This window comes from Thermobia domestica, chromosome 9, assembly GCF_964235325.1.
Source record: "Thermobia domestica chromosome 9, izTheDome1.hap1.1, whole genome shotgun sequence".
NCBI lineage: Eukaryota > Metazoa > Arthropoda > Insecta > Zygentoma > Lepismatidae > Thermobia > Thermobia domestica.
Genome location: NC_137462.1, coordinates 134,460,350 through 134,486,830, shown reverse-complemented (window position 1 = coordinate 134,486,830; position 26,481 = coordinate 134,460,350). Strand labels below are relative to the sequence as shown.

General features: G+C 35.0%; 1 protein-coding gene across 1 annotated transcript; it reads right to left on the bottom strand.

Annotated features, from left to right (window-relative positions):
- Positions 1-3,749: 3,749 nt before the first annotated feature.
- LOC145694137 (uncharacterized) lies at positions 3,750-25,142 on the bottom strand. The gene is made up of 3 exons (XM_081770254.1): positions 24,996-25,142; positions 6,084-6,458; positions 3,750-3,902 (listed from the first exon to the last, which is right to left on the bottom strand). The coding sequence occupies exons 1-2, from the start codon at positions 25,005-25,007 to the stop codon at positions 6,141-6,143; spliced, it is 330 nt and encodes a 109-aa protein (XP_081626380.1). The 5' UTR covers positions 25,008-25,142; the 3' UTR covers positions 3,750-3,902; positions 6,084-6,140.
- Between the last annotated feature and the right edge of the window lie 1,339 nt (positions 25,143-26,481).

Here is a 26,481-nt window from a genome sequence, read left to right as displayed (position 1 = left end):
ACGTAGGGATATGATGTTTTTCCTAAAAATACATTGTTATATACATAATACGTGTGCAAAATTCCAATATTGTATCTTAAAAACGAAGGGCAGAAAAATTGTTGAAAGTCTGAATTTAGGCTCTCTTTATACACACACATACGTATATATTTATTATAAAAAATTACTACGTCATTACTATTTAGTCTAGGGTCATGGCTTAAACGTTATTTTCTTTAGTATAACAAGCTCTTTCCAACGGTGCCAAACACATGTACGTATCGTATTCCTGAACTGGAAAAATCGGGAAAACTGAATTTTTTTTCTGAAAAAATCAGCCCCTCGGAACATTCGCGCCCTTCGTGCCCGGACTCGGCTTCACGTAGAGATCTCAGAAAAATTTGAGAAACATCCAAATGTACATACAATTCCAATCTGATATTGTGAAAACTACAGGCGTGAAAAATTTTTGAAATTTGCCTTAAGGAAAAGTAAAAAGTCACGCCTTTCCGCCTCCACTTGGCGCAGCCAAGTTGACCATCCGGTTCCAAAACGCATCTGGGGTGTTCTTTGGTCTATCCTTGACTTGACTAATAAAAAGCGACTCAAGTACCTGTTATATAACCTAAATAAGAGGTCAAAGCCCATAGTACGCCATGGTAACAAAAGTTACCAAAAATCCTAAAAGGCTTAATAGAGCACTGAAGCTTCAACCAACACTATGGTAACACTGATATGAGAAGTGAAGATCAATGTGGTGCAGTGAAGTTCCCAGATTTTGAACTTGAATTTGTTTTAATGCGTTTACACAAATTTGACTTAGGACATGAATTTAGCAGGGGAGCGGATGCAGCAGACCGAGATCTGGAGGGAAGGGGGCTTTTATCCAGCAGTTGGTAGAAAACGGCTGAGTATGATTATATATGTAGGCCTATTCATTGTTTTGGCCCCCCCAATATTTTCTTCAAGTCGGCGCCTATGATTTTGACTATTATCATAATCATTATTTCTATAAGATTTTTAGCATTTATTTTCATTTTAAATTTTCCCGTATTGTGACTAATTTCTTTTTAAATTCGGTTCCTAATATTTTAATTTTAGTGTAAATGTACGTACTTTATTTTGTTAATCGTAGTATTTTATTAAAGCAAATTATTAATTATTCCTTCCTGTGACTTTATCAACTTATGATACATAATCTTTGTTAATGTAATTGCCTTACCCTTAGGGGAAGGCGGGGCGGAACAGATCACGTGGTAGAATGGGGTACCCCTTCTAATTCCCCGCTATGGTGCTGCAGTCTTGCGGAAGCAGCAGGAAACTGAATGTCGACTCCCTACCGGTGAGTGGAGCAAGCAGCGTCGGTGTTGGAAAAGACATGTGGTACGTGCGAATCGTTTTAGTTACAACGGTATGTTGTATATTTTTACTTGTAACGATTATTAACTTGTAATTTTGGGCCGTAAGGTATTTTAAATATGTACTAGGCTGATTCTACTATTAGAAAAAGAGAAAGAAAAAGAAATAAGATATAATGTCTACAAAAAGATATTCAAATGTTTTTAAATAATAGGATTTTGGAATGTCGTTGTCAGGACAACCAAAAATAAATAGATTTATTGAGTGAGTTAAGCAGACATATTAGAAAGTTGTGTAAAATGTATATGTACACTTCTCCATTTTATTTAAAGATAAGTACATAAAAGGATACATTGATGTATTTTAATGGGCTCAACAACAAATTTGATAAACGAACCGTTCTATAGTGTTGTCGCTCTGTTTCTCGACGCCTGTTGCAACATCAACAAAAACAAAGTTCAAGGTAAGTCAAATAAGAATGCACAGAATGCTGAAGTCGTAATTATAGTTTCAGAATACCATAGTTGTTGTAAATTTTAGTGACTATAGTATGTAACCTTTCCCGCGCAGTTTCCACTGAACCATATGAAGCACTAGCATGTATATTGGGACGGAACGGGGTAGGGGTGGAATGGCATACTGATTTCACATTGTAACCAACAGAAGAACCCAGACCAGCAAGGAAAGTCTACAAACTACTCCAGGAAGTTGTTTCCTTGTAGCACCGAAACCAGGACCTTCGACGTCATCCACAAAACCACATCTCCCTGATGTGGCCACGGCTTCAGGAAGTAGACCTCTTGAAGAACCGATTCCAGGACCTTCGATGCCAACTACAGGACATACATTCTGGACGTGTCAACATTTTTACACATGTCGTAGAAAGACATTTTACCTTTCCTCACAGTTAAGACTGGTGGCAAGAGACTGATCAGTTGTATAAAGCAGCATTGGAAACAAGAGCCAAGGAAGAGGAAGCAAAAAGGGGAAGAAAGAAGAGGAAGCAAAAAGTGGAAGAAAGAAGAGGAAGCAAAAAGTGGAAGAAAGAAGAGGAAGCAGCAGGGCAAGGAGAAGCTGGCGAAGAGGACAGACCACGCAGTTGAATATGCAGGAGAGTTGACAGCAGTAAAGAAGAGAAAAATGAGCGCTAGTTCATTAGAGGACGCTACATTCCTATATTGTGCTGGGCAGGATTCCCAATCCAACAAGGGATGTATTGCGTGTATGCTTTGCAAAGTCTGGTCAGATAATTCGTTTGCAGTGTCGATAGTGACGACAATGAAGGCGTTTACGTTTGTAAGTACTGCCAGCCGTAATTCAGTGTACCCCATTGTGCCCCGTGTGTACATGTGCATACGAAAATACATTACTTTCGATAATCACGTGAGTGTCCTTAGGCATGGACACACATTAACAAACTACAGGTGCTTTTTGTACCTAAAACTTCAAATAATATATTAACTTCATTTTCAGTATTCTCTTGTCATTTATATTATCCTTACATAGCTATTTATGTTAAGTACCCCCTTCCGCCCCACCTTTCCCTATATGAATTCATTCACTTTTCATTCATCTTTTTGAAGTGCAATTTCATTCCCATTCGAAGAAGGGCGGGATGCAGAAGATAATGCCTTCTCTGGATCATTCATTTATTGGTAGTTTCACTGCGAGATCGGTATCAGGATTTATTTACTGATTTATTCACATAGCCTATTTGATAATTTAAACTTTCATAGAAGAAGTTGTCAAATGAGTCTATTTTGTATATTTTATAAATATACAAGGGTTTAAAATATAAACGTAAGTAAATGCAAAATATATGTGGCGCCAGAAGTGGACTGATCGGTAACCGTATAAATGCTCAATACGCCCTCCTCCATTTATAGTGACCCAACAAAAGATTCATTTAATAAGGAAAATGAATACATTTTTAGGAACCAAATAATATGCTTATCTAGCCTAATAATAATAATACACAAAATAATATGCTTTGTCTACCCTATAGCAACAGACATCTAAAAATGGCATAACCTAACACTGTTCCCTTTCCAACCAATTCTTATGTCGCCCTCCCAATATCTGTTGACGACAGCCATTTTCTTGGAGCCAGTTCAATCCTGTGTGGTGCTAAAGTGAAGAAATAAACAATTCACATTGTTGATTCATATTTCTGTACAGGCAAGTTTCCAGGAAATTATTTTGGGAGGAGTCTAAAGCTTCTAGGGGTCCAAATTCATTATAAGGATAAATTATATTAAAATTTGTAAAATCCGCCCTAAAATTAGACTAAATTTACATAAATGTCAGAATTTTGAGGGAAAGGTCCCTACCCCGAGGACATACTCCTGGTCTCTACTTCTGCAACATTCTGGGACAAAATAAAATAGACAGATTTGTTAATTTAACTCATAATTTTTAATTCCAACAACTGAAATTACAAACAATTTACAAAAACAAACAAACTTTCTTAATAAAAATAAATTATAAGAAAGAAACACAAAAAAATTAACACTGATGGTTTATTGGTTGTTGGAGTGATATTTTTGGTGTTGACTGATGATAACCTGGAAAAAAGAAAATGATTTGTTGTTAAATTTAGATAATAGTGTATAGTAGACGTAATTCCTTAAATTTAAAAATTGTGAAATTCTGTAAATTTATTTTAAAATTTAACATTAGTTTTAATTCTATTATTTCAATATATACCGAAAGATTTAGTTTTGATTCCCATCATTACCTTTTCTGTAATTGTATATTTAACAAAAGTGGTCTAGAAGGTATGTGTAGCAAACAAATTCAAATGTATATAGGCCTACTAGCAAATGAAAATGAATACATTGAAAACTGGATGGAAGATCGAAGTGAAAAAAAATATATATATAAGGAAGGCAATGTGCCCAGTAATGGTTTGAATTTTTATATTAAATCTGTACGTATACAACCAGTACCGTATGCTGAATTTATTCAAATATGAATGTTTGGGAGAGGGGGTTTCATATGTGCACCCAAGTCCATATGTTTCAAGGTTTTTGTACATATATCTTAATACGTAAAATGTTTTCGATAATGTCATTTGCAAAGCGGGTTGAAACTCGGAACCCCGTTCTTGCGAGCACTACTGCCTATATCTCATAATATCCCTATTAATTTTAATGATAAGTGCGCATCATGAGTTTGTTTCTTTACATTATCTTATTGATAACACGAGCACCATTACCGAGAATTAAAACAACTTTAAAAGAAAAACATGTACTCGAGAATTTCAATTGAATTTAATGACTCACATTATTACTAATGAATCTGCATAGAGCCTTAAATACCGATATCAAGGGAGCTCTACATTTGCACAAATACACTGGTAGAAACACATTTAACCCTTTTGGAAAAATGAAATGAAATCTTTAAGTTTTACGTCCCACCATTATGCCGGATAGGCTAAAGGAGACGGTGATGATGAGAAATGAGCTAAATGGTGCAATGAAGAAAGTGGGAGGAAACGGGAGAACCCCAAGAAAACCAGCGCTCACGTTGTTTGTCCACCACAAAGCTCACTTGGCGCGAGCTTGGATCGAACCAAGGACCCCATATACCAGAAGTGAACCCTCTAACACTGAGCCACCGTGGCCTGACTGAAGTACGACTCGGGACCGCTCGAACCAAATGTAAGTGTTAGCGATTAATGCTACGTGAGACCATCATTTTAGTTCATAATTTTAGGTTCATATGCCTTTTGGCCTACAAAGAAAGAAATTGGCCTTTTTACCTGAGCAAGTGGTTTTATTGTCCCTGTTCCGTAGATATACGTGTCATCACGTGTGTTTGCCAGCAGAACACTCATATAAAAATAAATAAAACTTTCCTGTAAGCTCATAGCTAGAGCACTCACTTCTCGAAGCGTGTCGTCACAGGTTCGAAAGCAGGTAAAATGCAACGTCTCTCGTAGGATGCAAAATCGGGTAATAATATGTACTTTATTTTTAATACTAGGTCTTTCGTTAAGCATTCTGTTGCGTTAAAACGTAAAGAATGAACATTAAAATCAAAGTATTACTCAACATTTTAACGACGAGAAACATGTTATAGTAAACGAGCATATAGTTCCGTAGTGATTTATAATTTTGCTTCGCAGTTGGAAGGTACCGGGTTCGAATCCAGTAGCTAGCTATCCTGACTGAGGTTTTACTCAGGACTTTTCTTTAGTTCGATCAGAGAAACACTGAAATGGCACCTTTAAATGTAGGTCCTGAATTTCCCCTTTCCTTGTTGTTCTTGTTGTAGTAGGCTATTCATAATTCGAGGTTAAACTGGCCTCGCATGCTATATCTAGATGTTCCTTAATAAATAAATAATTAAATAAATTTACATATCGCGTACTTTTAATATTGCGCTTTATATATGGAAACATGCTCTCTGTAGTGTGTTCTCTCTTAACAAAGGTCTTATAAATCTGAAAGTTACTTTTAGCACTTTACAAAAACAATCTGTTCTTCAGACTACTTTTCATTCACGCAAAGCACACAATTCTGAAACGTTTTTGTAGTTTTGTTCCTGATCAGAAACAGCTATCTTGCACGTCCATCAGAACGTATTTGTTTTCATGGGTGGTGCTTTATGTGAACGAAATCAATAAATTTTAATTGTAAAAGAAGGAGAAAGTGTTTTTCTGTTATGCATGCCTTGTAAGTAAAGAAGGTGATAAGAGAAATAATAAAAAAAAAAATACTGAATTAGGTGCATATACATACCAAGTGTTTTATACAGCGAAAGAAGTGAAAGTCTTTGTTGTAAAATATTCTTTGGTGTTAGAGATGGAGATCGCCACCAAGGCCTCCAAGTTCGTAACCTCCAAATCCTCCTCCGTAGCCATCGAGACTAGCACCACCACTTTCCAAACCGTGTCCAAGAGATATACTTTTGACGACGATAGGTGTGCTGCCGTGGCTGATGGAATTAACATTCGAGTATGATGTGGCTGTGGATAAGCTGTGGCCGCCTTCCAATCCGCCTTCCAATCCGTAACTTAAACCCTCTCCAAGTCCATCAAAAGAGCCGAAGGACAAACCTCTCTTTTCGACTGGAATTCCTAGTACCACGCTCAACAGGAAGAAAATACATAAAACCTGAAGAAAAGGAAAATATATTAATATATTGAGTAAAAAAAGCTATGCAATAATTGAGCAATATATTGTTTTAATTTATGGAAAGTATACTTATACGTTGTGGTGTCTTGAATCTTAAGTCACTGTACCTTGAAATATAAAGTAAAGCGAACTAATCATGAAGTAAATTACGATGTCCAATGATAAATTGGCAATATACTATAACTAATTCATCCCTCGTTCTGACACAATTCTCAATCTGTGGTAGGGACCCTTAGGGAGGTCCCGAAGGGAGATAAAAATGATAAATTTAAGTGGGATTTAGTAGCAGAAAAAATATTTTTAAAGATTATTTTGAATATACTATTTTCATGAATATATTTTTTATTTGTCACTAATTTATATGTATTTTAAACAAAAGGCAGAATCGTTAAAAAAAATCGTAGTCAAAGAGGAATGAATCTTGTTTAAAAGAAACTGCATGTCTAAACACAAGAAAAGCACAAATACAAGCAAAATTGCAGATTGAAATTCAATTCAAAATGCAGTCTGAGCTAGTGTGATTTCACGGTTTCGCGTTCAATAAGCAGCAATAATTATAAAGCTTATTAGAAATTGGAAATTACTTATCTGGGTCGTTGGTAAAAGGATATGATCAAAGTGGAGTTGTGATATGAAATATAGGTCGAGAAAGCCTGATCTACCTATTTATACTAATATGCAGAGCAACCCACATTATGCTTTATTTTTTCCAAATTATGCTTTATTATGCTTTATTTTTAATTGCAATTATTATTTTACATTAGTCGTGTCTGATGAAAATATTTACTATACATTAAATATTCTAAATATTTTGATCTATTTATTAATATTTTATGCAACCAATTTCTTTCCTATTTAATGAACTTTCTACTTAATGCACTGTAAAGAGATATGCTTTACTCGAATCAGTTCTTTTTTTATCACTTATGTGCGCCTTACAGGTGCATATATACAAAAAGTGAAAGTAAAAGATGCCACCAAAGGAGCAGAAAGTGCTCAAGTTCAAGAGGTACACATAACAATATTGTGTACTATTCATTGTTGACGGAAAGTTTTCTTCTTTTGCTTTTTTTCTCCAAATCAAAGGATTGCACCAAAATAAAAAATTTTTGGTGTTCAATACAAAAATACAAAAATTTCATTGTTGCATTGTTATGTTCTCAATGATTTTGCTTTGTAAATATTGGTTTTAAAAAATATTAATACAGTATGTTTAACTTGCAGTTAAACAGAATTTTCCAAGAATTTTCTAATAGAATTTTCCAAGAATTGTGCTATATATTTTAAATTATGCTTTATTTTCTAAAATTATGCCTTATTATGCTTTTAAAATTAGTTTTTTCTGGACCCTTAGACAACCACAACCATGTTCAAGGTACCAATCTTATGTGTAAATTGCTGTTATGCTTTTTATGCTTTTGGGTTGCTCTACTAATATGTATAAAAGAACTTAAACTGAGGCGCAGACGCAACACACAGGTCATATTACTACATATAGGATTATTCTTTGTTCTGGGGAACTCCGGATCCGGTTGATGCATCTCTGGTAGACAAGCTGACTTTTGAAGTGAGCGTACATGAGAAATAAATAGATAGGTTAAGTAGTTATTTTTGGCAATAGCATGACTAGAAGTGAGAGACATTTTCGTCGTCGTTCGAAGTTTTCACAGTGACAACGGTTACAATTATTTCAACCCCATTTTTTTCGTTAGATTTATTAAGAGTAACTCTTACTAAAAGGTTAAGAAAAAAAGTTTTCACTAAATGGAAGTCTTGAGATATTCTGTTTTAAAGGCAGCATATTAATAATGTCAGAGCGATCCACACAGTGGCGTAGGTGATAAAATGGTAAGACAATATTTTACAAGTAATATAGTCTACTTATTTACTATATATGGATGTATTAGATTTTTGAATTTAATTTTTAATTTTCCGTTATTATGTAACATCAAGATTTACAGAGCATGAGACTTACTATTAACGTGGGTTCACACTCTCAACCGGAACTTAAAACCGGTGCCGTTGACGGGTACACAGACTATCATGCAAGAGCAACTCTTGCACTATATTCTAGTGATGGCCAAAATTTTCCGGAATCGGAAATTTTACTTTCCGGATTTCGGAAAAATACTGAAACTCGGAAAAACCCAGAATTTTTCCGAAATTGGAATTTTTAAATTCCGGATTTTTTTTTCGAATTACGGAATTCTCCGACATCGGAATTTTTCCGATTTCACTTACCGAATTCCAGAAAGTACAAATTCCGGAATTCGCCATCCCTAGTATATTCCGTTCCCTATTACATTATTTAGACTCCAAGAGAGCTGAATTACCCCCCGGCTATATGTATAGTATTCACAACACAAAGAAATTATTATTATTATTATTATTAATCTTATTATATTTTTTTCAAAAATCACTTTATCTAAGAAAATAACGTGATAATGGTATACAATAATGAAGCTAAGGACCTATATCTGACAGTGAGGTTGGCAAAAACAATTATTATTATTATTATTATTATTATTATTATTATTATTATTATTATTATTATTATTATTATTATTATTATTATTATTATTATTACTATTAAAATTTAGTTTAATAGGTATGAACGGAACAATATTATCTGTTAGATTTCGGGAGAAGCTGGGTCCTGTTACCACCCATTTCACCTCGCGACTTTTCGTGTAATAGCAAATTATTGCATAAATAATAATACAGGCTCTGCGGTGCTTGCATTACTTTCCAATATTATTTATAAAGAACAATAGGTCCATTATGTCATTATAGTTATTGCGCAGAAATATGCCAGTGCCATTAGATCGCTTAACTAATTAACAAGATTCATGCTGGCCTCCATAAAGTCTGCTTAACGTCAAAATGTTGAGAGAATATTTGTTCACGTAATCAAAATCTTCCAGTCATATCCTAAAAACCTTACGCCATACAGGTTTAATCTCCCAATTTAATTCCATCGAAGTTTTGCGTTTAACTTAAAATTAAAAAAAAAAAAAAAGAAAAGAAAAGAAAAACGTTGCTATCCATAGAAATGAGTCAAAATGACCAACCAAATAAGACAATGACGAATATACATAAAACAAATGAATAAAATAGAAGAAAGAGCTATAAAAATTTATGTCCTTTAATATTGTTTTGCATGCAGCATGCTCATTAAGGAATACAACATATATACACGTATTTCTGCTATATTTTTAAAGAGCCGGAATAATGCATTACCTACATATGAGGCAATAGCAGATTGCGTTGCGAAAATGTGTCACTCGAGGTAGATGGTCAGATATGTTAGCGAGATTTGAAGGCAGCGGACGATACGACACAATGTCAGAATTAGAAAGCAGAACATTAGTTTCGACATAAGAAATAATAATAATAGGTTTTCTTTAATGTAAGAAAACAAAAGTTGTTTTTGTGTTTTGATATTGTATAATGGAGTAGAACGCACTCTAATAAAAGTTTCAATTTTTTTTTACCTGGATTAAATTTTATATTCTGCTGCAATATTTAATCAAGACATTTACATCAGATCTAAGATAAAGCATACAAAACAAATACATAATAGATTTCTTTTACCTAGCTTTTATGTAAAGTCTAATGGTTTAACATTTAACATACTGTTTGAATCATCTGGTAGAGGGTTCGATTTCCGGGAAATGCACAATTCTTAGTGTTAACCTAGTAACAGAATTTGATGAATAGTGTGACTATGGGATGTGGCGCGAGATAATTTAAGTATTGAAATGCAACAGACTCAAGATTTCAAAGATAAATATAATAGCTATACCACCATACTTTGACCACAATCAAAATTAAAAGAATTATTTCCGACAATAGCTTCATTTTTCAATTTAAGATTCTTTTCATCTTATGTTATTAGAAGCTATACACAGAATATTGATAAAACAGGTATATGTGACGTGTCAGAGCCCTAATCCTAGCTGGCCTAGTGTCTGCGAACGTTTAGTACACGTATAATTCCGAGTTCGATTCCCAGTGGGAGAACGTTGAACGCACTACAGTGGTTCGTATACCACCTTAAGCTGTAAGTCAATGTCTCATATAGTCTCGATGCTGGAATGAACGCTAAATTTAAACAAGCAATTTTACCGCTTCGTACAACACCGCATACTAAGTAACTCAAAGTAACTATGGACTTAAAAAAACTAATCATTAGTCGTAAGGGAATTAATCATTAATCACTAGCTAAAGTATTTTTATTTAATATCTTTATTTGGTATCTTCACAATTATGATAATGACTATAGTGCTTTTACGTTTAGCATGTTGCAACGTTTATACTACTTTAACTTTATACACACACACACACACACACAGACATATATAATTCTGGCATGCCGATTCTAATACATTTCCTTTTCTGATTCAGCATGAGTATATCATTCTGAAAATGCTTATTACCCGTACATAAGATTTGAACTAAACTAACTGAATCTGCAGACTAAATACCTCACAACTGAATTAAAATGATAATTTTTTGTGAGCATGATTCAGACATAACTGAGCTAAAGTTATCATTCCGTTACTTATCCAATGAAACGTCATGTTTAAGATTATCTAATGAGACAAGAGTTGAGACTGTCTCGTCTCAAGAATATGTAATGCAAGTGATGTCTCGTCTCCGGAAGCGTAACAGTTTCTATTGGAAGAGTTCTGATTTCTTTCTTCATCATAAAAATTCTGTCTTGTAGGCAATAACGGCTATGACTGTGTATTTATATATTATTTCCCTCAAGCTGTTCCTGAACAGACTGTTAACAACGCAACTCATTACAAGCTCCTAGGTACTTGACAATTCAGTATTTTTATTTAACAGAATTTTCGGGTGACTTTCATGTTCATTATTAAAAAAAAAAAAAGAAAAAAGAAAAAAAAGAAATAAGGAAAGAGAAAACCCATACCGGTATGCCTTTTGTTGATAAAACTCATTTTCTGACTCCATGTTGCAAATTCAAAAGTTTACCTTAATTAAAATATAATTAAATGCAAGGTTCCACATGTGCAAATGGTTTTTCTTATAAACTATATGCTTTGGTTGGTGTACAATGAAAATGTGTATGTTGGAAATATTTTCACTAAATAAAATGAAGACACTAGAAACAATATTCGTAATGGACTGTTTGATTCGTACTATCACACAAGTGCAGTTAAAATAAAATGCACTACAGTTTATTTAAATGATTATAACTTCAATTTGCACAATAATATTACACAGGAATGAAGATATTCACTAGTATTTGGTTGTAAGTGCTTGTGTTACGATGGCCCTTTGTTCTTGCTCACTGGAGCAAATTCCGGTGGATGAGGGGGACATGTTCCCTCCAATCTTGGAACTGGGAGACTGTCCCCCCAATAATCCGATTTGAAATGTGTTTTTGGGGAGAAGTGTAATGATTTGTGCTCGATTGCCACAAAGGAAAGTGAGGTGAAATTGATGTCTCCCCAGAATAAGCCTCAAATCTGCCCGCCTTCCCATGTTGAAGACAATTCTGCTCCCCTGATCCTCCACAGCATTGCTTTTCAACTTCATAAATATTTTGAACATCACTTAAAAATATGGGAACGATCTTACCCATTTCCCCCAATGTTGAAGACAGATTGTGCCGCTTTCGACGACCATAATGTATGATTCACCAAATATATATATTTGGTGAAAACAATTGAAAAGCGTTAAGCAACTTGAACACTGTTGGCAGCTAAAGGAACACACACACTGTTAAATATTCAAATAATCCCAAACAGTTGGTATTTGGTAAAATTTTGATGCGGATATGCTCATTATTCATTGAGTAGACATTTTCTCTTCGACACTGTAATCACAAACAGACACTCGTAAACAATAGTTACGAGTAACTTTCTTAAAGGTTGACAGTCCGTATCTTCGAAACTATAAGAGCTATAGAACAAAATTACACCGGTTACTAAGTTGTTGGTCTTAACATCTGTACCAAGTTTCATGAAAATCAGAGTCGGTGGATGCCAGCGTGAATTTACACTAAATGGCCCAAAAGCAAGACACATATTTGACCTCGATCACATCATTAGAATTCCAATTTATTAGAAAAAAACATCCACATAACTCAATGAGATGGCGCAGATATTTAACATCAATAATAGCGTTTTACAGATAAGACCTGACTGACATTTAACTTTTAATACTTTTGATTACTTTTAAATTATTTGGTGAAACAACAGTCAAATAAAAATAAAACAATTAATGGCGTAAGGAGAGCCGTTAAATGTCTTAAATTTATGATTTCTCACAACGTAAATGCTCCAATATATCTTAAAATGTTAATGACATGGTAAGATATGCTAAACTTGTGCGTATATTGCGAATAGTGAAGAAGTGAATCGTAATGGAAGTATAACTACAACGTGGAAAATGGGAGAATCCAGAGCTAGAAAACTCCTCGGGACGTACGTCCGATTGCCTTTAATATGGAGCACTAATATTTGCAATATTACACCCGTCCCGTGTATTAAACGTTTTCCCGGGACAGAACTTCTGAAATCATCATTGACTAGGAAAACCAAGTGCACACGATATTATTCAAAGATACAGGGATTGTAATCTGTTATGCTGAGCTACTGTATAATTATGTACACTTATGTCCAAAATGATTGTCGCATAACTATAACAGTATTCATGTAAGAATGTAATTTGATCATGATTTTGCAGGGTACTTTTAATACTGATACAGTGAAACCTCTACTAACGGACACCTCTATAAAGCGGACACCTCTCATAACGGACATATTTTGTAATCCCCAAACACTGTAATAGGAAAAACCATGTTGACAAACCTCTCTAAAGCGGACACTCTCTAGTACGGACACGGACAGTCTTTTCTGTCTCTTATAGGTATTATTTACCTCCATATTACGGACACTTTCTCTAGAAACAAGTTGAAAAATACAGAAAAAATACATTTTCAGAAATGCATACATATATCACCAAGGAAACATTGTAATAACATTTTTCCTTGTCAACTGGCTGTTCAGAAACTCAGATGAAGCGTCTTTGTTTAAGAACACCTTCATATCCTTTGCTTGCATTTCACTCCCACCCAACCTGTTTTAGAATCAAGTGATTGACAGTTGCCTGCCATTTGGGATGACACGTCATTTTACTGTTTTGCTGGAATCAAGCAGAAGACATGCTTGGTAATTTTTGTTCACGTATTCGCATATTGTCTTAGTGCCTCTATTTGTAGACGGAAGCAATAAGGTGTAAGTTGTTGTGAGCTTTCGAAATGCCACGAGAAGCGCTAATGTTAAAATCGAATTGATTGAATTTTCGAAGAATACTGAGGTGTGCGAAGGATAGCTGAAAATTTTTGTATCGGTAAAACTCAAGCACCTGAGATCATATAAAACCTAGACAAGTTAATAAAGTTGTGGTGTGAAAATGGCAATGAAAATTGTGTCTCATTGCTTTGAACAAAGTTGATGTGCAAGTGAATGTTTTTATAGAGTGCGGAGTGAAAAAAAATCCTGTGTTAGAGTCGATGCTAAAAGCTAAGAATTTAGAGGTAGCAATAGAAATGAATGTTTCAGATTTCAAGGTCTCGAACGAGTGGTTAGAGAAGTTTCGGATTAGACAAAATTTCTTTCAAAGCGATTTGTGGAGAATCCGCAGATATCGACATGCCCACAGTCATAGAACGGTTTGATAAATTACCTTCAATAGTTTGTAATTACATATCACCTTATTTACTAATTTACGTAAGAAAATATCGAAACCTCTCTAAGACGGACACCTCTCTATAGCGGACAATTTTTGATTCCCCACGGCTGTCCGCTTTAGAGAGGTTTCACTGTAGTATGTGTATAATCGTGAAATGTATATTTGTGGTAAATTTCGTAAGAAAAGAATTATAAATACGACAATTAGAATGAGTAAAATAAAATGTTGCGAAATGGATAAGAAAGTTTTATTTTCGTTTTATTGTTTTTATTTACTGGTCTTTTGACACGAAATTTGCCACATACATGTCTTTGCCGATTATACACTTCCTAACATTATAAGAAATACCGGGCGAATTCGTTATCAAGTTATATTCCTACATATTTATAGACATGCGACAATAATTTTGGACATGAGTGTACATGAATAAAACAATGATCTAACTAACAATATTGTAAAAGTGAGAAACATAAGTTTACAGTTTTTCATTCTGTGCTGTAAATTATTTTACAGAGGTTCTATTTAACATTTAGTACCACGAAGTTCTCATACAATTTTGCTGTACTGTAGAATTGTGCTAGAAGTTGAGATTTATTTCGCAATTTTTAAATTTAAATTGTGGATTTTGATTCGTTAGACCAATATTGCATTCAGGTCCATAATTGCTATATTCAATGTACTTTTCTTTGTTTCTGATTCTTGTTTCTTAAATTAGGTTTATATCATATCATTTAATCCGCCTATGTCATGGACTAAAGTAAATCTCCTTCAAAGAGACGTTGACTTTCAATTAAAACTGTGAGATATCCGGATTTTGGTATCGACAATCAATATTCAATAAACTATCGGAAAATGTCATCACAATATCGAGAATATTGAAATATATCTTATAAGGAAATATCAATTAGTCTATCAAGATACTTATCGGTAATATTCTTGATATGGATATTTCGATTTCAAAAATATCGAATGATGCATCGAAGTATTGCAAGAATCCTCGATAAATCTAGTTTAATGTCGCATCCGAACTATCGAGCTCCTTCGTGGCTAAGCGGTTAGTGTACGAACCTTTGGCGTGGGAGACCTGGGTTCGGTTCCTGCTGGGAGCTCATATGTTTCGGATTTCATGTTAATAAGTAGGTCCCGTCTCGTATAGCCTCGTATAGCCTCGTATAGGGACGTTAATCTCAAAATCAACTCAACTCAACAGACCTACACTCAACTACACAAGGAATAGACGCGTAAAAAAATTACAAAACTGTTCAATTTTTAAACTCGATTGTACACGATAAAGTTATTTTTTGTAGAAGGTATTATTTTGAAACTTATTTTTTGTTACAATTTTTGCCTTTTATATATATACGAAACAAATCAATAGAGGACCAGAGAAAAAATAAACAATAAATAAATAAATATTCTCTAATGTAAAAAGAAAAGTTCTTAAAATATCAATGGCATTGATAATGTTACTTCCTGAAAGTAAAAATACTTTCACTGTTTGCTTTAATAATGATTAAGTGATTAGGAACAAACGTTGAAAGAGAAAAGAAAGAAAGAAGAAAAAGAAAAATCGCTTAATCATGATTCATAAGTCAGTTTCAAGAACTTTCGGTGTTCAGCTCCTTTCCTAGAAGAACTAACACATAACCGAGAATTAAAGGCGTCAAAAATTTAAAAGAAAAAGACAAGAGGTGTGTGTCTGCCTGTAAGATAGTGACTGCATAACATTTTGCGCGCTCTTACTGGTATACGATATATGAGTAAAATAATCTACAAGGGAACGAACGTAGCAACCTTCAAAAGTGGGAAAACCGTTAGAATGGCCGTTGGCGTCAGTGAAAATCTCCTCATCTAACCTTCACTTCTTTAGCTACTGTGGTGGTGGCAGTGCTCTCGTTGCTACTGCCACTATTATTAGTATTATTACGTTGTTACTTCTTACTACGACGCATAACATATGTGACTTTAGTATTATGCAATTTTAGATATTGTGTAAGTGGAATATATGGTAAAGGCAACATATAGCATAGCCAAGAAAGCCTTTCTGAATCTGGTTTTCTTTTTCTTCCTTTGTTTATTGTGACGTAAGTCATTTCCATTCGCTGCAATTCGATTTTTTTTGTTTTCTGAATCTTGTTTTTTTTTTCTTTTAAGACTACTTTTTCTACTAGCCTACGCTCACTCATACAGAACCAATGAATTAATGTTTTCCGAATCATTTATCAAAAATGCTTGTCACTGGAATAACAGCTTCTTTCTGTTACATATTTTTCTTAACAATAATTACTGTTCGCACTTGTCTGTTGTTATGGAACGTCGTAGGTGTAACGTTACTGTTACTTGTAAATTTAATAATAAGTTTACGTAATTATGGTGAAATAAGATTTCAAATAATCAGTGGCGACTCGTGAGTGGTCATATCGGTTACAACCTTTTTTCCCTACAAACTTAGGACAAAAATTACCTAATGTACTAAACCCTTAGTATTAGGGCATTACTTTAATTATATTGTAGGACTAACACTGTATGTTTACCTATATAACTTCCCTCATAAATTGCCGTTGTCAACATTCTTTTTCAATTATGACTTCTCCCCCCTCCACCGCTGTGCGTTCTAAAGAGGAACGCGAAAAGGTTTGTATTTAGATGGTTGGTTTTGAGTTTAGAGTCTCATTCAGCGTAAATGCTATACGAGACGTTGGGGATACACCTTATAAAGTGAGATTATAAAATACATGAATCAAACCCCGGGTCCCCCATACCGAAGGTCTAACTGCAATTAATATTAGTGTTGAATACCGTTTTTATGTCTTCTTTATCTCTTTGAAATCAATTAGAAATTTAATGCTTTGATTGATTGATTTCTTCTTCAAACCTATCTAAATGTTGCTTACTTCATAAAAGGTACTTCAGGACAGGGGCGCACCCACGGTAGATACACCGGGTTCGGACTCCCTCTAAACTACCTATGTTGGTGGAGATTCTAGCCCTTCTACCCTGAGCAAAATTTAAAATTACGCTACTGTTGTCCATGAGGATGAGAACGTTTAACTCATCCACTAATTCAGTAGCAGTGCTAAACGCCCTTGCAAACTCCAGGGTGAGGGAGTTGCTCGAACTCTATGGACAAGACAATAAAAATGAGTAATTGTAATGAAATTAATATACAGCGAAATTCGAATTCGCTACAAACAGGTTTTTTGATGATTCTGATGTCCAATAATAATAATAATAATAATAATAATAATAATAATAATAATAATAATAATAATAATAATAATAATAATAATAATAATAATAATAATAATAAATATAATAATAATCATAATAATAATAATAATAATAATAATAATAATAATAATAAAGAAACTGTACCAAAAGTGGGCCCCCATTTTGTTTTTTCCATATATCTAAGAAAATATCGATCAGAAAAAGTGCTATTCAAGCTGAAAATAATATATGTAATTGCTTTGCTTGTTTATTCCCATAACAATCAAGGAAAAAATAGGTTGAGAAAAAATGGACTTTCACATGGACTGCATTTTCGGCATTCGAAAAAACTGTTCCAAAACCGGACCCCTTTAAATTTTGATAAATTACACAAAGCGAAAACCTGTATTACTTTAAATGAGTTACGTATTTAAGCTAAAAACAACATCCTAAACACTGAGGATTGAAATAAAATGAAATATGAATGTTTAAATGACTTTATTAGAAGAAATTGAAACAAAGCTCCGAAAAGTAAAGAACACACTAAAATTGAACTTAAATATTCCACATTCTAGTGGCCGAAATGCAATCTGAGAGTCTTTTTCTTAACTCCAGCACAACCTTTCAAATAGATTAAACTTGCAAACTGAAATGTCTAAACTTAAATATTCCACATTTTACTGGCGGAAATAGCAAATCAAAAAGTCTTTTTTTTTTTTTTTTAAGCTCCAGAACAATCTTTCAAATAGACTAAACTTGAAGACTGAAACTTTCAAAACTGAAATATTCAATATTCTACTGGTAGAAATAAGAAATCTAAACATCTCTCTTTCTCCAACCTACTTATTTGACATTTTTTTTTAAATCCTCAAACTTCAGAACCAAAACTTCCAAATTAAATGTGATAAATGAAATGTTTCACAAAGTTAAGATTTCTACTGGCAAAAGTCACAAATATAAATGACTTTGTCAGTCTCCCCACAATCTACATGGGCCCACTAAGAGCACATGACAGAATGGACCCACAGTTCAACTCTCGTATCACTCGAAAAATTTTCAGTGCAGAACTTGCAGGTGGCATCGTCATGCGTGGACGATGTTTTCCCCGGCGGAACGTTTAAAGTTGAGAATATTGTTGATGCTTCCTTATATCAGAGATTGAGCCACAATTAGAATCGTCTTCCTTGGCTCTTCCTTTCACCTTCAGCGGTGTCCTTTACTTTCCTGGATCATAGGATCTTGATAATGACTTGACACTACCATGCCCTCGAACACGATATTGAGTTATTAGTTTCGGCTTTGTTTTGGGCATTTTGGTCCTCTTGAAAATTGTAAATAAATTGCACGAATCATGAGAATTTGATATGAAACATATCTTTTACTTTTGCACAACATAGTAGGGGCTCGCTTTAGGATTGATAAGGGGGCCCACTTTACGACCATACATGTTTCTACTTTCGCTGCAAATAATTTGTCACTCCTACGCCTAAATTACTAGCTAATTACATAGAACATACCTCTTACCATTAAGATTAAATAAATAAATAGCTGGCTCGCTTATCTCTTTACTAACTACAGAAAACAATGCTTGCTCGTCGGAGCTTCAAAACTTTCCACAACATGAAAACTCGTCAGATGTAGATTGCAGAACAAAGGATTAACTGATCAACACAGGAACTAGCGCTGCATGCAACAGTAACGGTAAACCACAGTTCAGCTTATTTCTAGCATTCTACGCCAATACCCGGAACAGCAATTGAGGGGGCCCGCTTTATGGACCCAGGCTCGGGTTTGGTACAGTTCCTCTAATAATAATAATAATAATAATAATAATAATAATAATAATAATAATAATAATAATAATAATAATAATAATAATAATAATAATAATAATAATAATAATAAATTTTATGAAGTCAGATTCAGATGTTGGTAATCTCTATAATCCGTATCTTCTAGGAACGACATACTTGTTTTGAATTAAAATCTGTTAATACCATTTTCACATTTATCGCAATTTCAATACCGTTTTTGCAAATGCAAATCATGGTCATCCTACAACGATCTCTCAACTACTATGTATAGACAGTACCCGAACAGGAGTACAAAATCAAAGTGAATTCTTTCATTTTCGTATCCTTTCAAGTTGAGAAAATTCTCCTAGACACAAAATCAGCAACTGTTACCCAGTTCAATCGTTTTCATCCTTATGTTCAACAAATCATCCAAAGTTGTGTAGGCAATGGTTAATGTGAATCTTGATTATCAGCACTCATGTCAATAGATTGATCTTATAATCATCGAAATAGTATTTAATGGAATGACAGGATTGACTACATGTAACATGTCCCTAAACACACATACGTACAGGGTATACATCAGTGATTGACCGGATCAATTGGGTCACGATTTTAGTCCGGGTCACCCAGATCTGGTCTCGCTTCTCAAACCCGCGATGACCTGGACAAATCCGGTGACCCAGACGAAGCTGACGACCCAGAAACAGTCAAAATATCAGCCCTGCAGCATTATTGCAAAAGGCTGTTTTATAGTGGATAAGTTATGCCCACGACTCGAGCTTGAACAGAAGACACAGTGGCTTAGTGTGGTAGATTTCACATCTGGTGCTAAGGGTTCCTGTTTCGATCTCAGACCAAATGAGTTTGTAGTGGATATTATTGTGTTCTTGGGTTTTCTCAGTTCTTCTGTCTCCCCTCATATTCTCACTCCACCAATTATTTTATTATCATTCACCTTTATTAATTATTTGCCTTATTTAACCTTAAGGGTGTAATAGTCGGAGTAAAACTAGAAATTTCATCTCATTTTCATTTCGAATTCGAACACTCATTTGTTTGACTTCCCGTCTGACATTTCTTAACCAAGTTACAATATCTTGAATATATAAAATATAATAAGTTTAGTTTTATTCGTCCTCCTATATTAAAAATAATACAGTATGAATACAGAGTATACAGAAAGATTTAACAAAACACTATTTGGTATCAGCGACATCTGAGCTACCTTGTGTCTAAGCAGTTCACATTCGCTCCTTTGAAGTGGGAAATCCGTAGTCGACTCCTCGCGGAGCTCATGTGGTTTTGATCCCGGGTTAAGCTGTAGATTCATGTCCCATATAGACTCGGTGCTGAAAGGTTTCTGAAGTTCAAACCAAATCAAATCAAAATCACAGGCATTTAATATGCTCTACACGACAAGTTTTGCAAGTTCATTCAATTAAGCTTCCACGATCCATGATATAAAAAAACATGAAGATTTTTTCTACGATTGTCACGCGCTTATTCTCGTACTCTGATAGACCTTGTAGTCAGCAGTGTTGTTTCAGATTTTGCTTGGAAAGGGGGCAAAATCATAGATGTCAGTAGATTTTCAGGTTTTTCATTGGTATATTATTACCTTGCGGTTTAAAATGCATATAAATGTCGAAGTCAGAGAAGCAATTAAGCCCCTGGAGGACCAAATTATGCTCCTGCTTGTAGTTATCTTTTAGAGCAATACTTATAAACACACAGATGCCCATAACAAGAGGAAAAGAAAACAATAAATTTATTGAGAAGACAGTGAAGGAGAAGAAAATCGCATTTGTTACAATTACATTAGGAATCGCATATATACTCCCCGTGACATATGTCGAAATTTCGCCGTCTCCTGGTCACACTGGGTCATTGGTCTGTCCGCACTCCGTGTCCCCTTCTACCATTGGAGTATAGTTCATAAAAGAATATCAAGATTTGAAAGCAACTATGTAACAAATCTCTCAACTATAATTTACAAGGCAAATCGCACACAAAATGAAAGAATAACATTTTGCAATTTTTCTCTAGCGGTGTTCTATGTCAGCACCTATTATCAATCTGCACACATCTAACCAATATGTGAGTTATTCTCATATTTTAATCATTAAACCCTAATGCTTTCTGTTCATCATCTTTGCTACTGATGCTGATAAGCGGAATTATAGAAAAATAAACTACGCTCAAACATACAATTAAAATTCTCATCTTTTGCTCTTTGATTCTGGGCATGGATGAACACTATACAAGCCCATCTAAGAGACACAGGCCGGTAGCCAGTCCAAAAATTTAGGGGGCCTGGTAGAAGTTAGAGTGGACCTGAACCTACCATATTATAGTCCATTTGCAAGCCTACCATGAACATTTTAGGGGGTCAGTAAAAGTTTCGGGAGGCGACCCCCCGTGGATACGGGCCTGAAGAGACATAATAACAAATTGAACAAATTGATGTCTTGATATTTTTTTATGTGCACGTTGCATATATATATATGACGTTAGGCCTAACCTGATTCGAGTCATATAGTTTGAGATTTAGGATACTAACGCCATCTCATGCACAAAAGAAAAAAATGAAATGAAATCTCTGAGTTTTACGTCCCACCGTTATGCCAGTTAGGCTAAAGGAGACGGTGATTATGAGAGATGAGTGAAATGGTGGAATGAAGAAAGTGGGAGGAAACGGGAGAACCCCGAGAAAACCCACGACCACGGTGTTTGTCCACCACAAAGTTCACTTGGCGGAGGCTGGGATCGAACCCGGGACCCCAAGCACCAGAGGTGAATGCTCTACCACTGAGCCACCGCGCCCCCTCATGCACAAAAGACCCAATAATTACACACACACACACACACACACAAACAAACAATCGTATAACTATATCTACTAACTGTATGGTCTATGGTACCCGGAAAACAAGTTCAATGCCAGATTCACAATTACTTCTGTTCTTAGCCAACTGGATCCAGTTTCTACTTTGTCCTCCTATTTTTGCGAGATCCATCTTAATATTATTCTTCCATTTGCAGCCAGGTCCTTCTGATGATCTTTTTCCGATTGGGTTTCCAGTTAAAATCTTGAAAGCGTTTCTACTTCCTTCCACTCTGGTTATATGACTTATTCACCTGAGCATTTTAGTCTTAATGATACTAACAATGCTATTAAACGATACAAGTTATGCAGTTCCTCTTATGAAGTTTCCGCCATTTTTATTCCCTGTCCCCTCTTCAATCTGATTATTTCTCTCAGGATTTTATTTTCAAATACTTTCAAGCTGCGTACTCCCCTCAAAATAAATGACTATATTTAACAACCATTCAGCAAAACAGACATATCATTCTATATATTTTAACTTCTAATTCTTCGACAGAATTCGTGAAGACAAGAGAGTTTGGGTTGAATAATAGCACCGAATTCCCTGCTTGCAGCCAATATCTAACTTCTTCGTGGACATTGCTTTCGTGCGTTAACGGTGATCCTAGATATTTGAAACATCCCACTTTGTCGGAAGTATTATTTTATATTTTAACATATTCATAACTTCAGTATTATGTTTACAGTGAATTGCCATATATTTAATTTTCTCGGCATCTACTTTTAAATCCATGTCTCTGCAGGCATTTAAAACATCTGTATTTCATTCTTTAGTATACAGATGTTAATACTTATATAGTACAAGCAGCTTGGATTCTTTCTGGAGGGGCAACAAGCATTAATATTTGCGGCCCCTAGAAAAAGTTGTTTTGGACCCTCCGGCAAAATTCGAAAATAGGTCCTAATTTCCATATTTCTCTTACTCTTTGTGATCCTTTGCAGCTTGCGTGTCCTCCTGCACGCCCTTGGATGCGTTCCATACATGACAAGTTAATTAAGGGGACAATATTGACAAATCTCAAAGGTATACGAATATATATTATTTCTAGGGCTCCTAATAGTATACTTTTTTTTTTTTTTTTTTTTTTTTTACTGAAGTGAGTTCACGACTCATTTTTGTTTTATTTACCTTTTGTATGCTGTTTTGTTTATGTACTGTAGTGAACCTGTTTGATGCTTCATTTATAATTTCATGTTCGTTTCGTATAGAGAGTAAAAAATTTTTGTCTTAAAGTGGGCACCCTATAACGGTGGAGAGCTTCCCTGGGGAGGGCAGTTACCCCCTACCCCCACAAGTTATGGCCCTGAGTACATGTGCACTCTAGTTATAATATATGAACAAAATGAGAAAATCGATATTTTGGACTGATGTTCGTTCCAAGCACTATAGATTACGAAAAAGAGTCAAAGAAAATGTACATTAAATTGTATCAAAACCGAATGCATTTTAAACAATTTATCGTAGAACTCTAAAGGAAACTGATTGCGGGGATCTAGGTGTGTAAATCCACTATTTTATTCCTTACTGAAATGAAATAAAATCTTTAAGCTTTACGTCCCATGGTTATGCAAACTAGGCTCAAGGAGACGGTGATGAAGAGAAATGGACATGATGCAAAGAAGAAAGTGAGAGTAAACGGGAGAATCCCAAGAAAACTCACGCACACCGTGTTTGTCCACCAGAAAATTCATTTGGCGCGAGCTGGGATCGAACCAAGAACCCCATGCACCAGAGGGGAACGCTCTACCACTGAACCACCGCGGCCCCATTATTCATTACTGACTTTAGCTCCCCGCAGAGGATATGATTGGGAAGCCTGAAAGAAAATGTACAATATATGACGTCAAAATCAAACATTTTAAACGAATTTTTTTGTGGTATATATTTTTGAAATTGAGGAGGGGTGTGTGTTACATTCACACTTTCACTCTGATTAGATTTTAACCTTGAGCTGTGAGGATTCCACGTCATGAAGAAAATATATATTTTGTCATAATAGAAAAAATATGTTGTTTATTTTGGAAAATTGTCTTGCATGTGCATGTGTAACCTTATTACATGAAACGGATTTTTACCCTTTAACCTCTTTTCTATTTGCTTTATTCCAACATCAAAGAACAGAGTTATGTCTGCAAGTTTAAGGAAGGCACATTGCAAGTTTAATCAAACTCGGATAAGTTTTACGAGAGTTATCGTGAAACAGACAGTCGGACAAACACACAATTACCAGTCGAATCTAATAGAAGTTTTACTAACGCTTGCTTCAATTAATAAAGACAGTGAATCAAAACGTATTCCGGATAAAAAATTAATTGTTTATTTAAAAACTTTTAATAATTAAATGAAAAAAGAAATGAAATGAAATCTTTAAGTTTTACGTCCCACGTTATTCCAGTTAGGCTAAAGGAGACGGTGATGATGAGAAATGAATGGAATGATGGAATGAAGAAAGTGGAAGGAAACGGGAGAACCCCAAGAAAACCCACGAGCACGGTGTTTGTCCACCAAAACGTCCACATGGCGCAAGCTGAGATCGAACCAGTGACCCCAAGCACCGGAGGTGAACGCTCTACCACTGAGCCACCGCGCCCCTGAAATAATTAAATGAGATCTTTCATTTTTACGTCCCGTTTTACGTTGGCCTGTAGGAGGCGAGTGGGAGGAAACGAGAAATTTCTGAAATTAGTATGATATTAGTAATTAATAGATACACTTGATTTATTTTTTTAAGTTTCAATATGACTGTTCTTTGATGACCAGCAATCTAAACCTTTTTCGCTACGGAACAAATAGTCTTGCTACCAATGTCTTCATTCCTCTCCCTCAGAATCCAATCAATCAAATTAATTGAAGCAGATATAATAATGAAATAATAACACATAGATACATACCTCGCACTTCATAATGGCACGAAATTCAATTAACACTGAAGTAAGAATTACTAGAATATGTTATTTAACGTGAAAACAACTAAATTCAACTGTTCATCCAAAGATGATGACAGAAGGTTTTATATTTAATTGCCACGTGGTTTCCCCTGGCTGTTTGTTGGCTTTCAAATTGTCACAAACAGCTTCCGCATCCGTCCCCAGGTCCCGCTCATATTGTCTGTAGCTGTTACGCACATTATTACATATAGTTATAATTCTTCATCTCCCATGGACTAATGCCTCGTGCAAAGATTCGCATTTCCGCTTCCAATGTTAGATCAGTGAGAACGACGTCGTCTCCTGCGCTCCGGGACAGGAAATAGCTCCTTTAAAATTGTAGCCTTTCACTTGTTCTTCAGTGAAACATTGTCTCTGTTTACACTTAGTTAGAAGGAAGTGATTTAGAGGAAGTGCAAGGAGGATTGGAGGGGAGGAGGTGGGATTGTTACTTTTGTATTTCGGTGAGAATACTGTATATAATAAAGAAAAGTTCCTGAACAATATTCAAGCAGGATGATAATTTTATTCTCTAGTCTCTGTAACAGCAGTTGAGCTCAGTACAGAACCTTTTGGATAAATTGAATCATTCTGCATGACTCAACATTTATTTTGTGTTTGTTTACCAGAACAAAAGTTATCGCAAAAGTTAAGAGATTGTTTCCATTTAATGGGATACATATTTCTTTTTATACGCAATTTTCAAAAGGAAGTTAATAATATAGCTATTGTATTGACCTATCTAAATATATAAAACAGAAAATCCACTGACTCACTTACAATTCATTCATCAATAGATCTCCGAAACTATTAAGCGTACAACCTTGAAATATTGTACAATGCTTTCTCTTGGGTCCTATGTACATAAGACGGGATTTTGGCAAATGCCTTAAGAGGGGATAGCGGGGCTTGAATGATATTTTGAAGTTCACCAGATCTTTTTCGAAACTACCTTGAAATATTGTACGTGTTTCCCTTGGGTCCTAGACTGTATATAAGTGCGGATTTAGCCAAATTCCGTAAGAGGGGACAAGGGGGCTTGAATGATATTTTGATGTTCGTCAGATCTTCGGAACTACGTATTAGGTGTACAGTCACCCACATAAGTATCTGGACCCCAAGTAACGGAATTAGAACAGTCAGGGATCCAGGTACTTATGTGGGTGACTGTATAATCTTGCAATATTGAACAAAGATTACCCTTGGGTCCTAGGCTGTATATAAGATGGGATTTTGCCAAATGCCTTAAGAGAGGATAAAGGGGCTTGAATGATACTTTGCTGTATGCCAGATCTCTGAGACTACTAAGCGTGCAACCTTGAAGTTTTGCATAAATGCTTTCTTTGCAGTCTAAGCTATAGATACGACGGAGTAGTTTTAAAATACAGGTCCTAAGGAGAGATAACAGGGCTTGAATGATTTTTTGTCACTTGTTAGATCTTCGAAACTC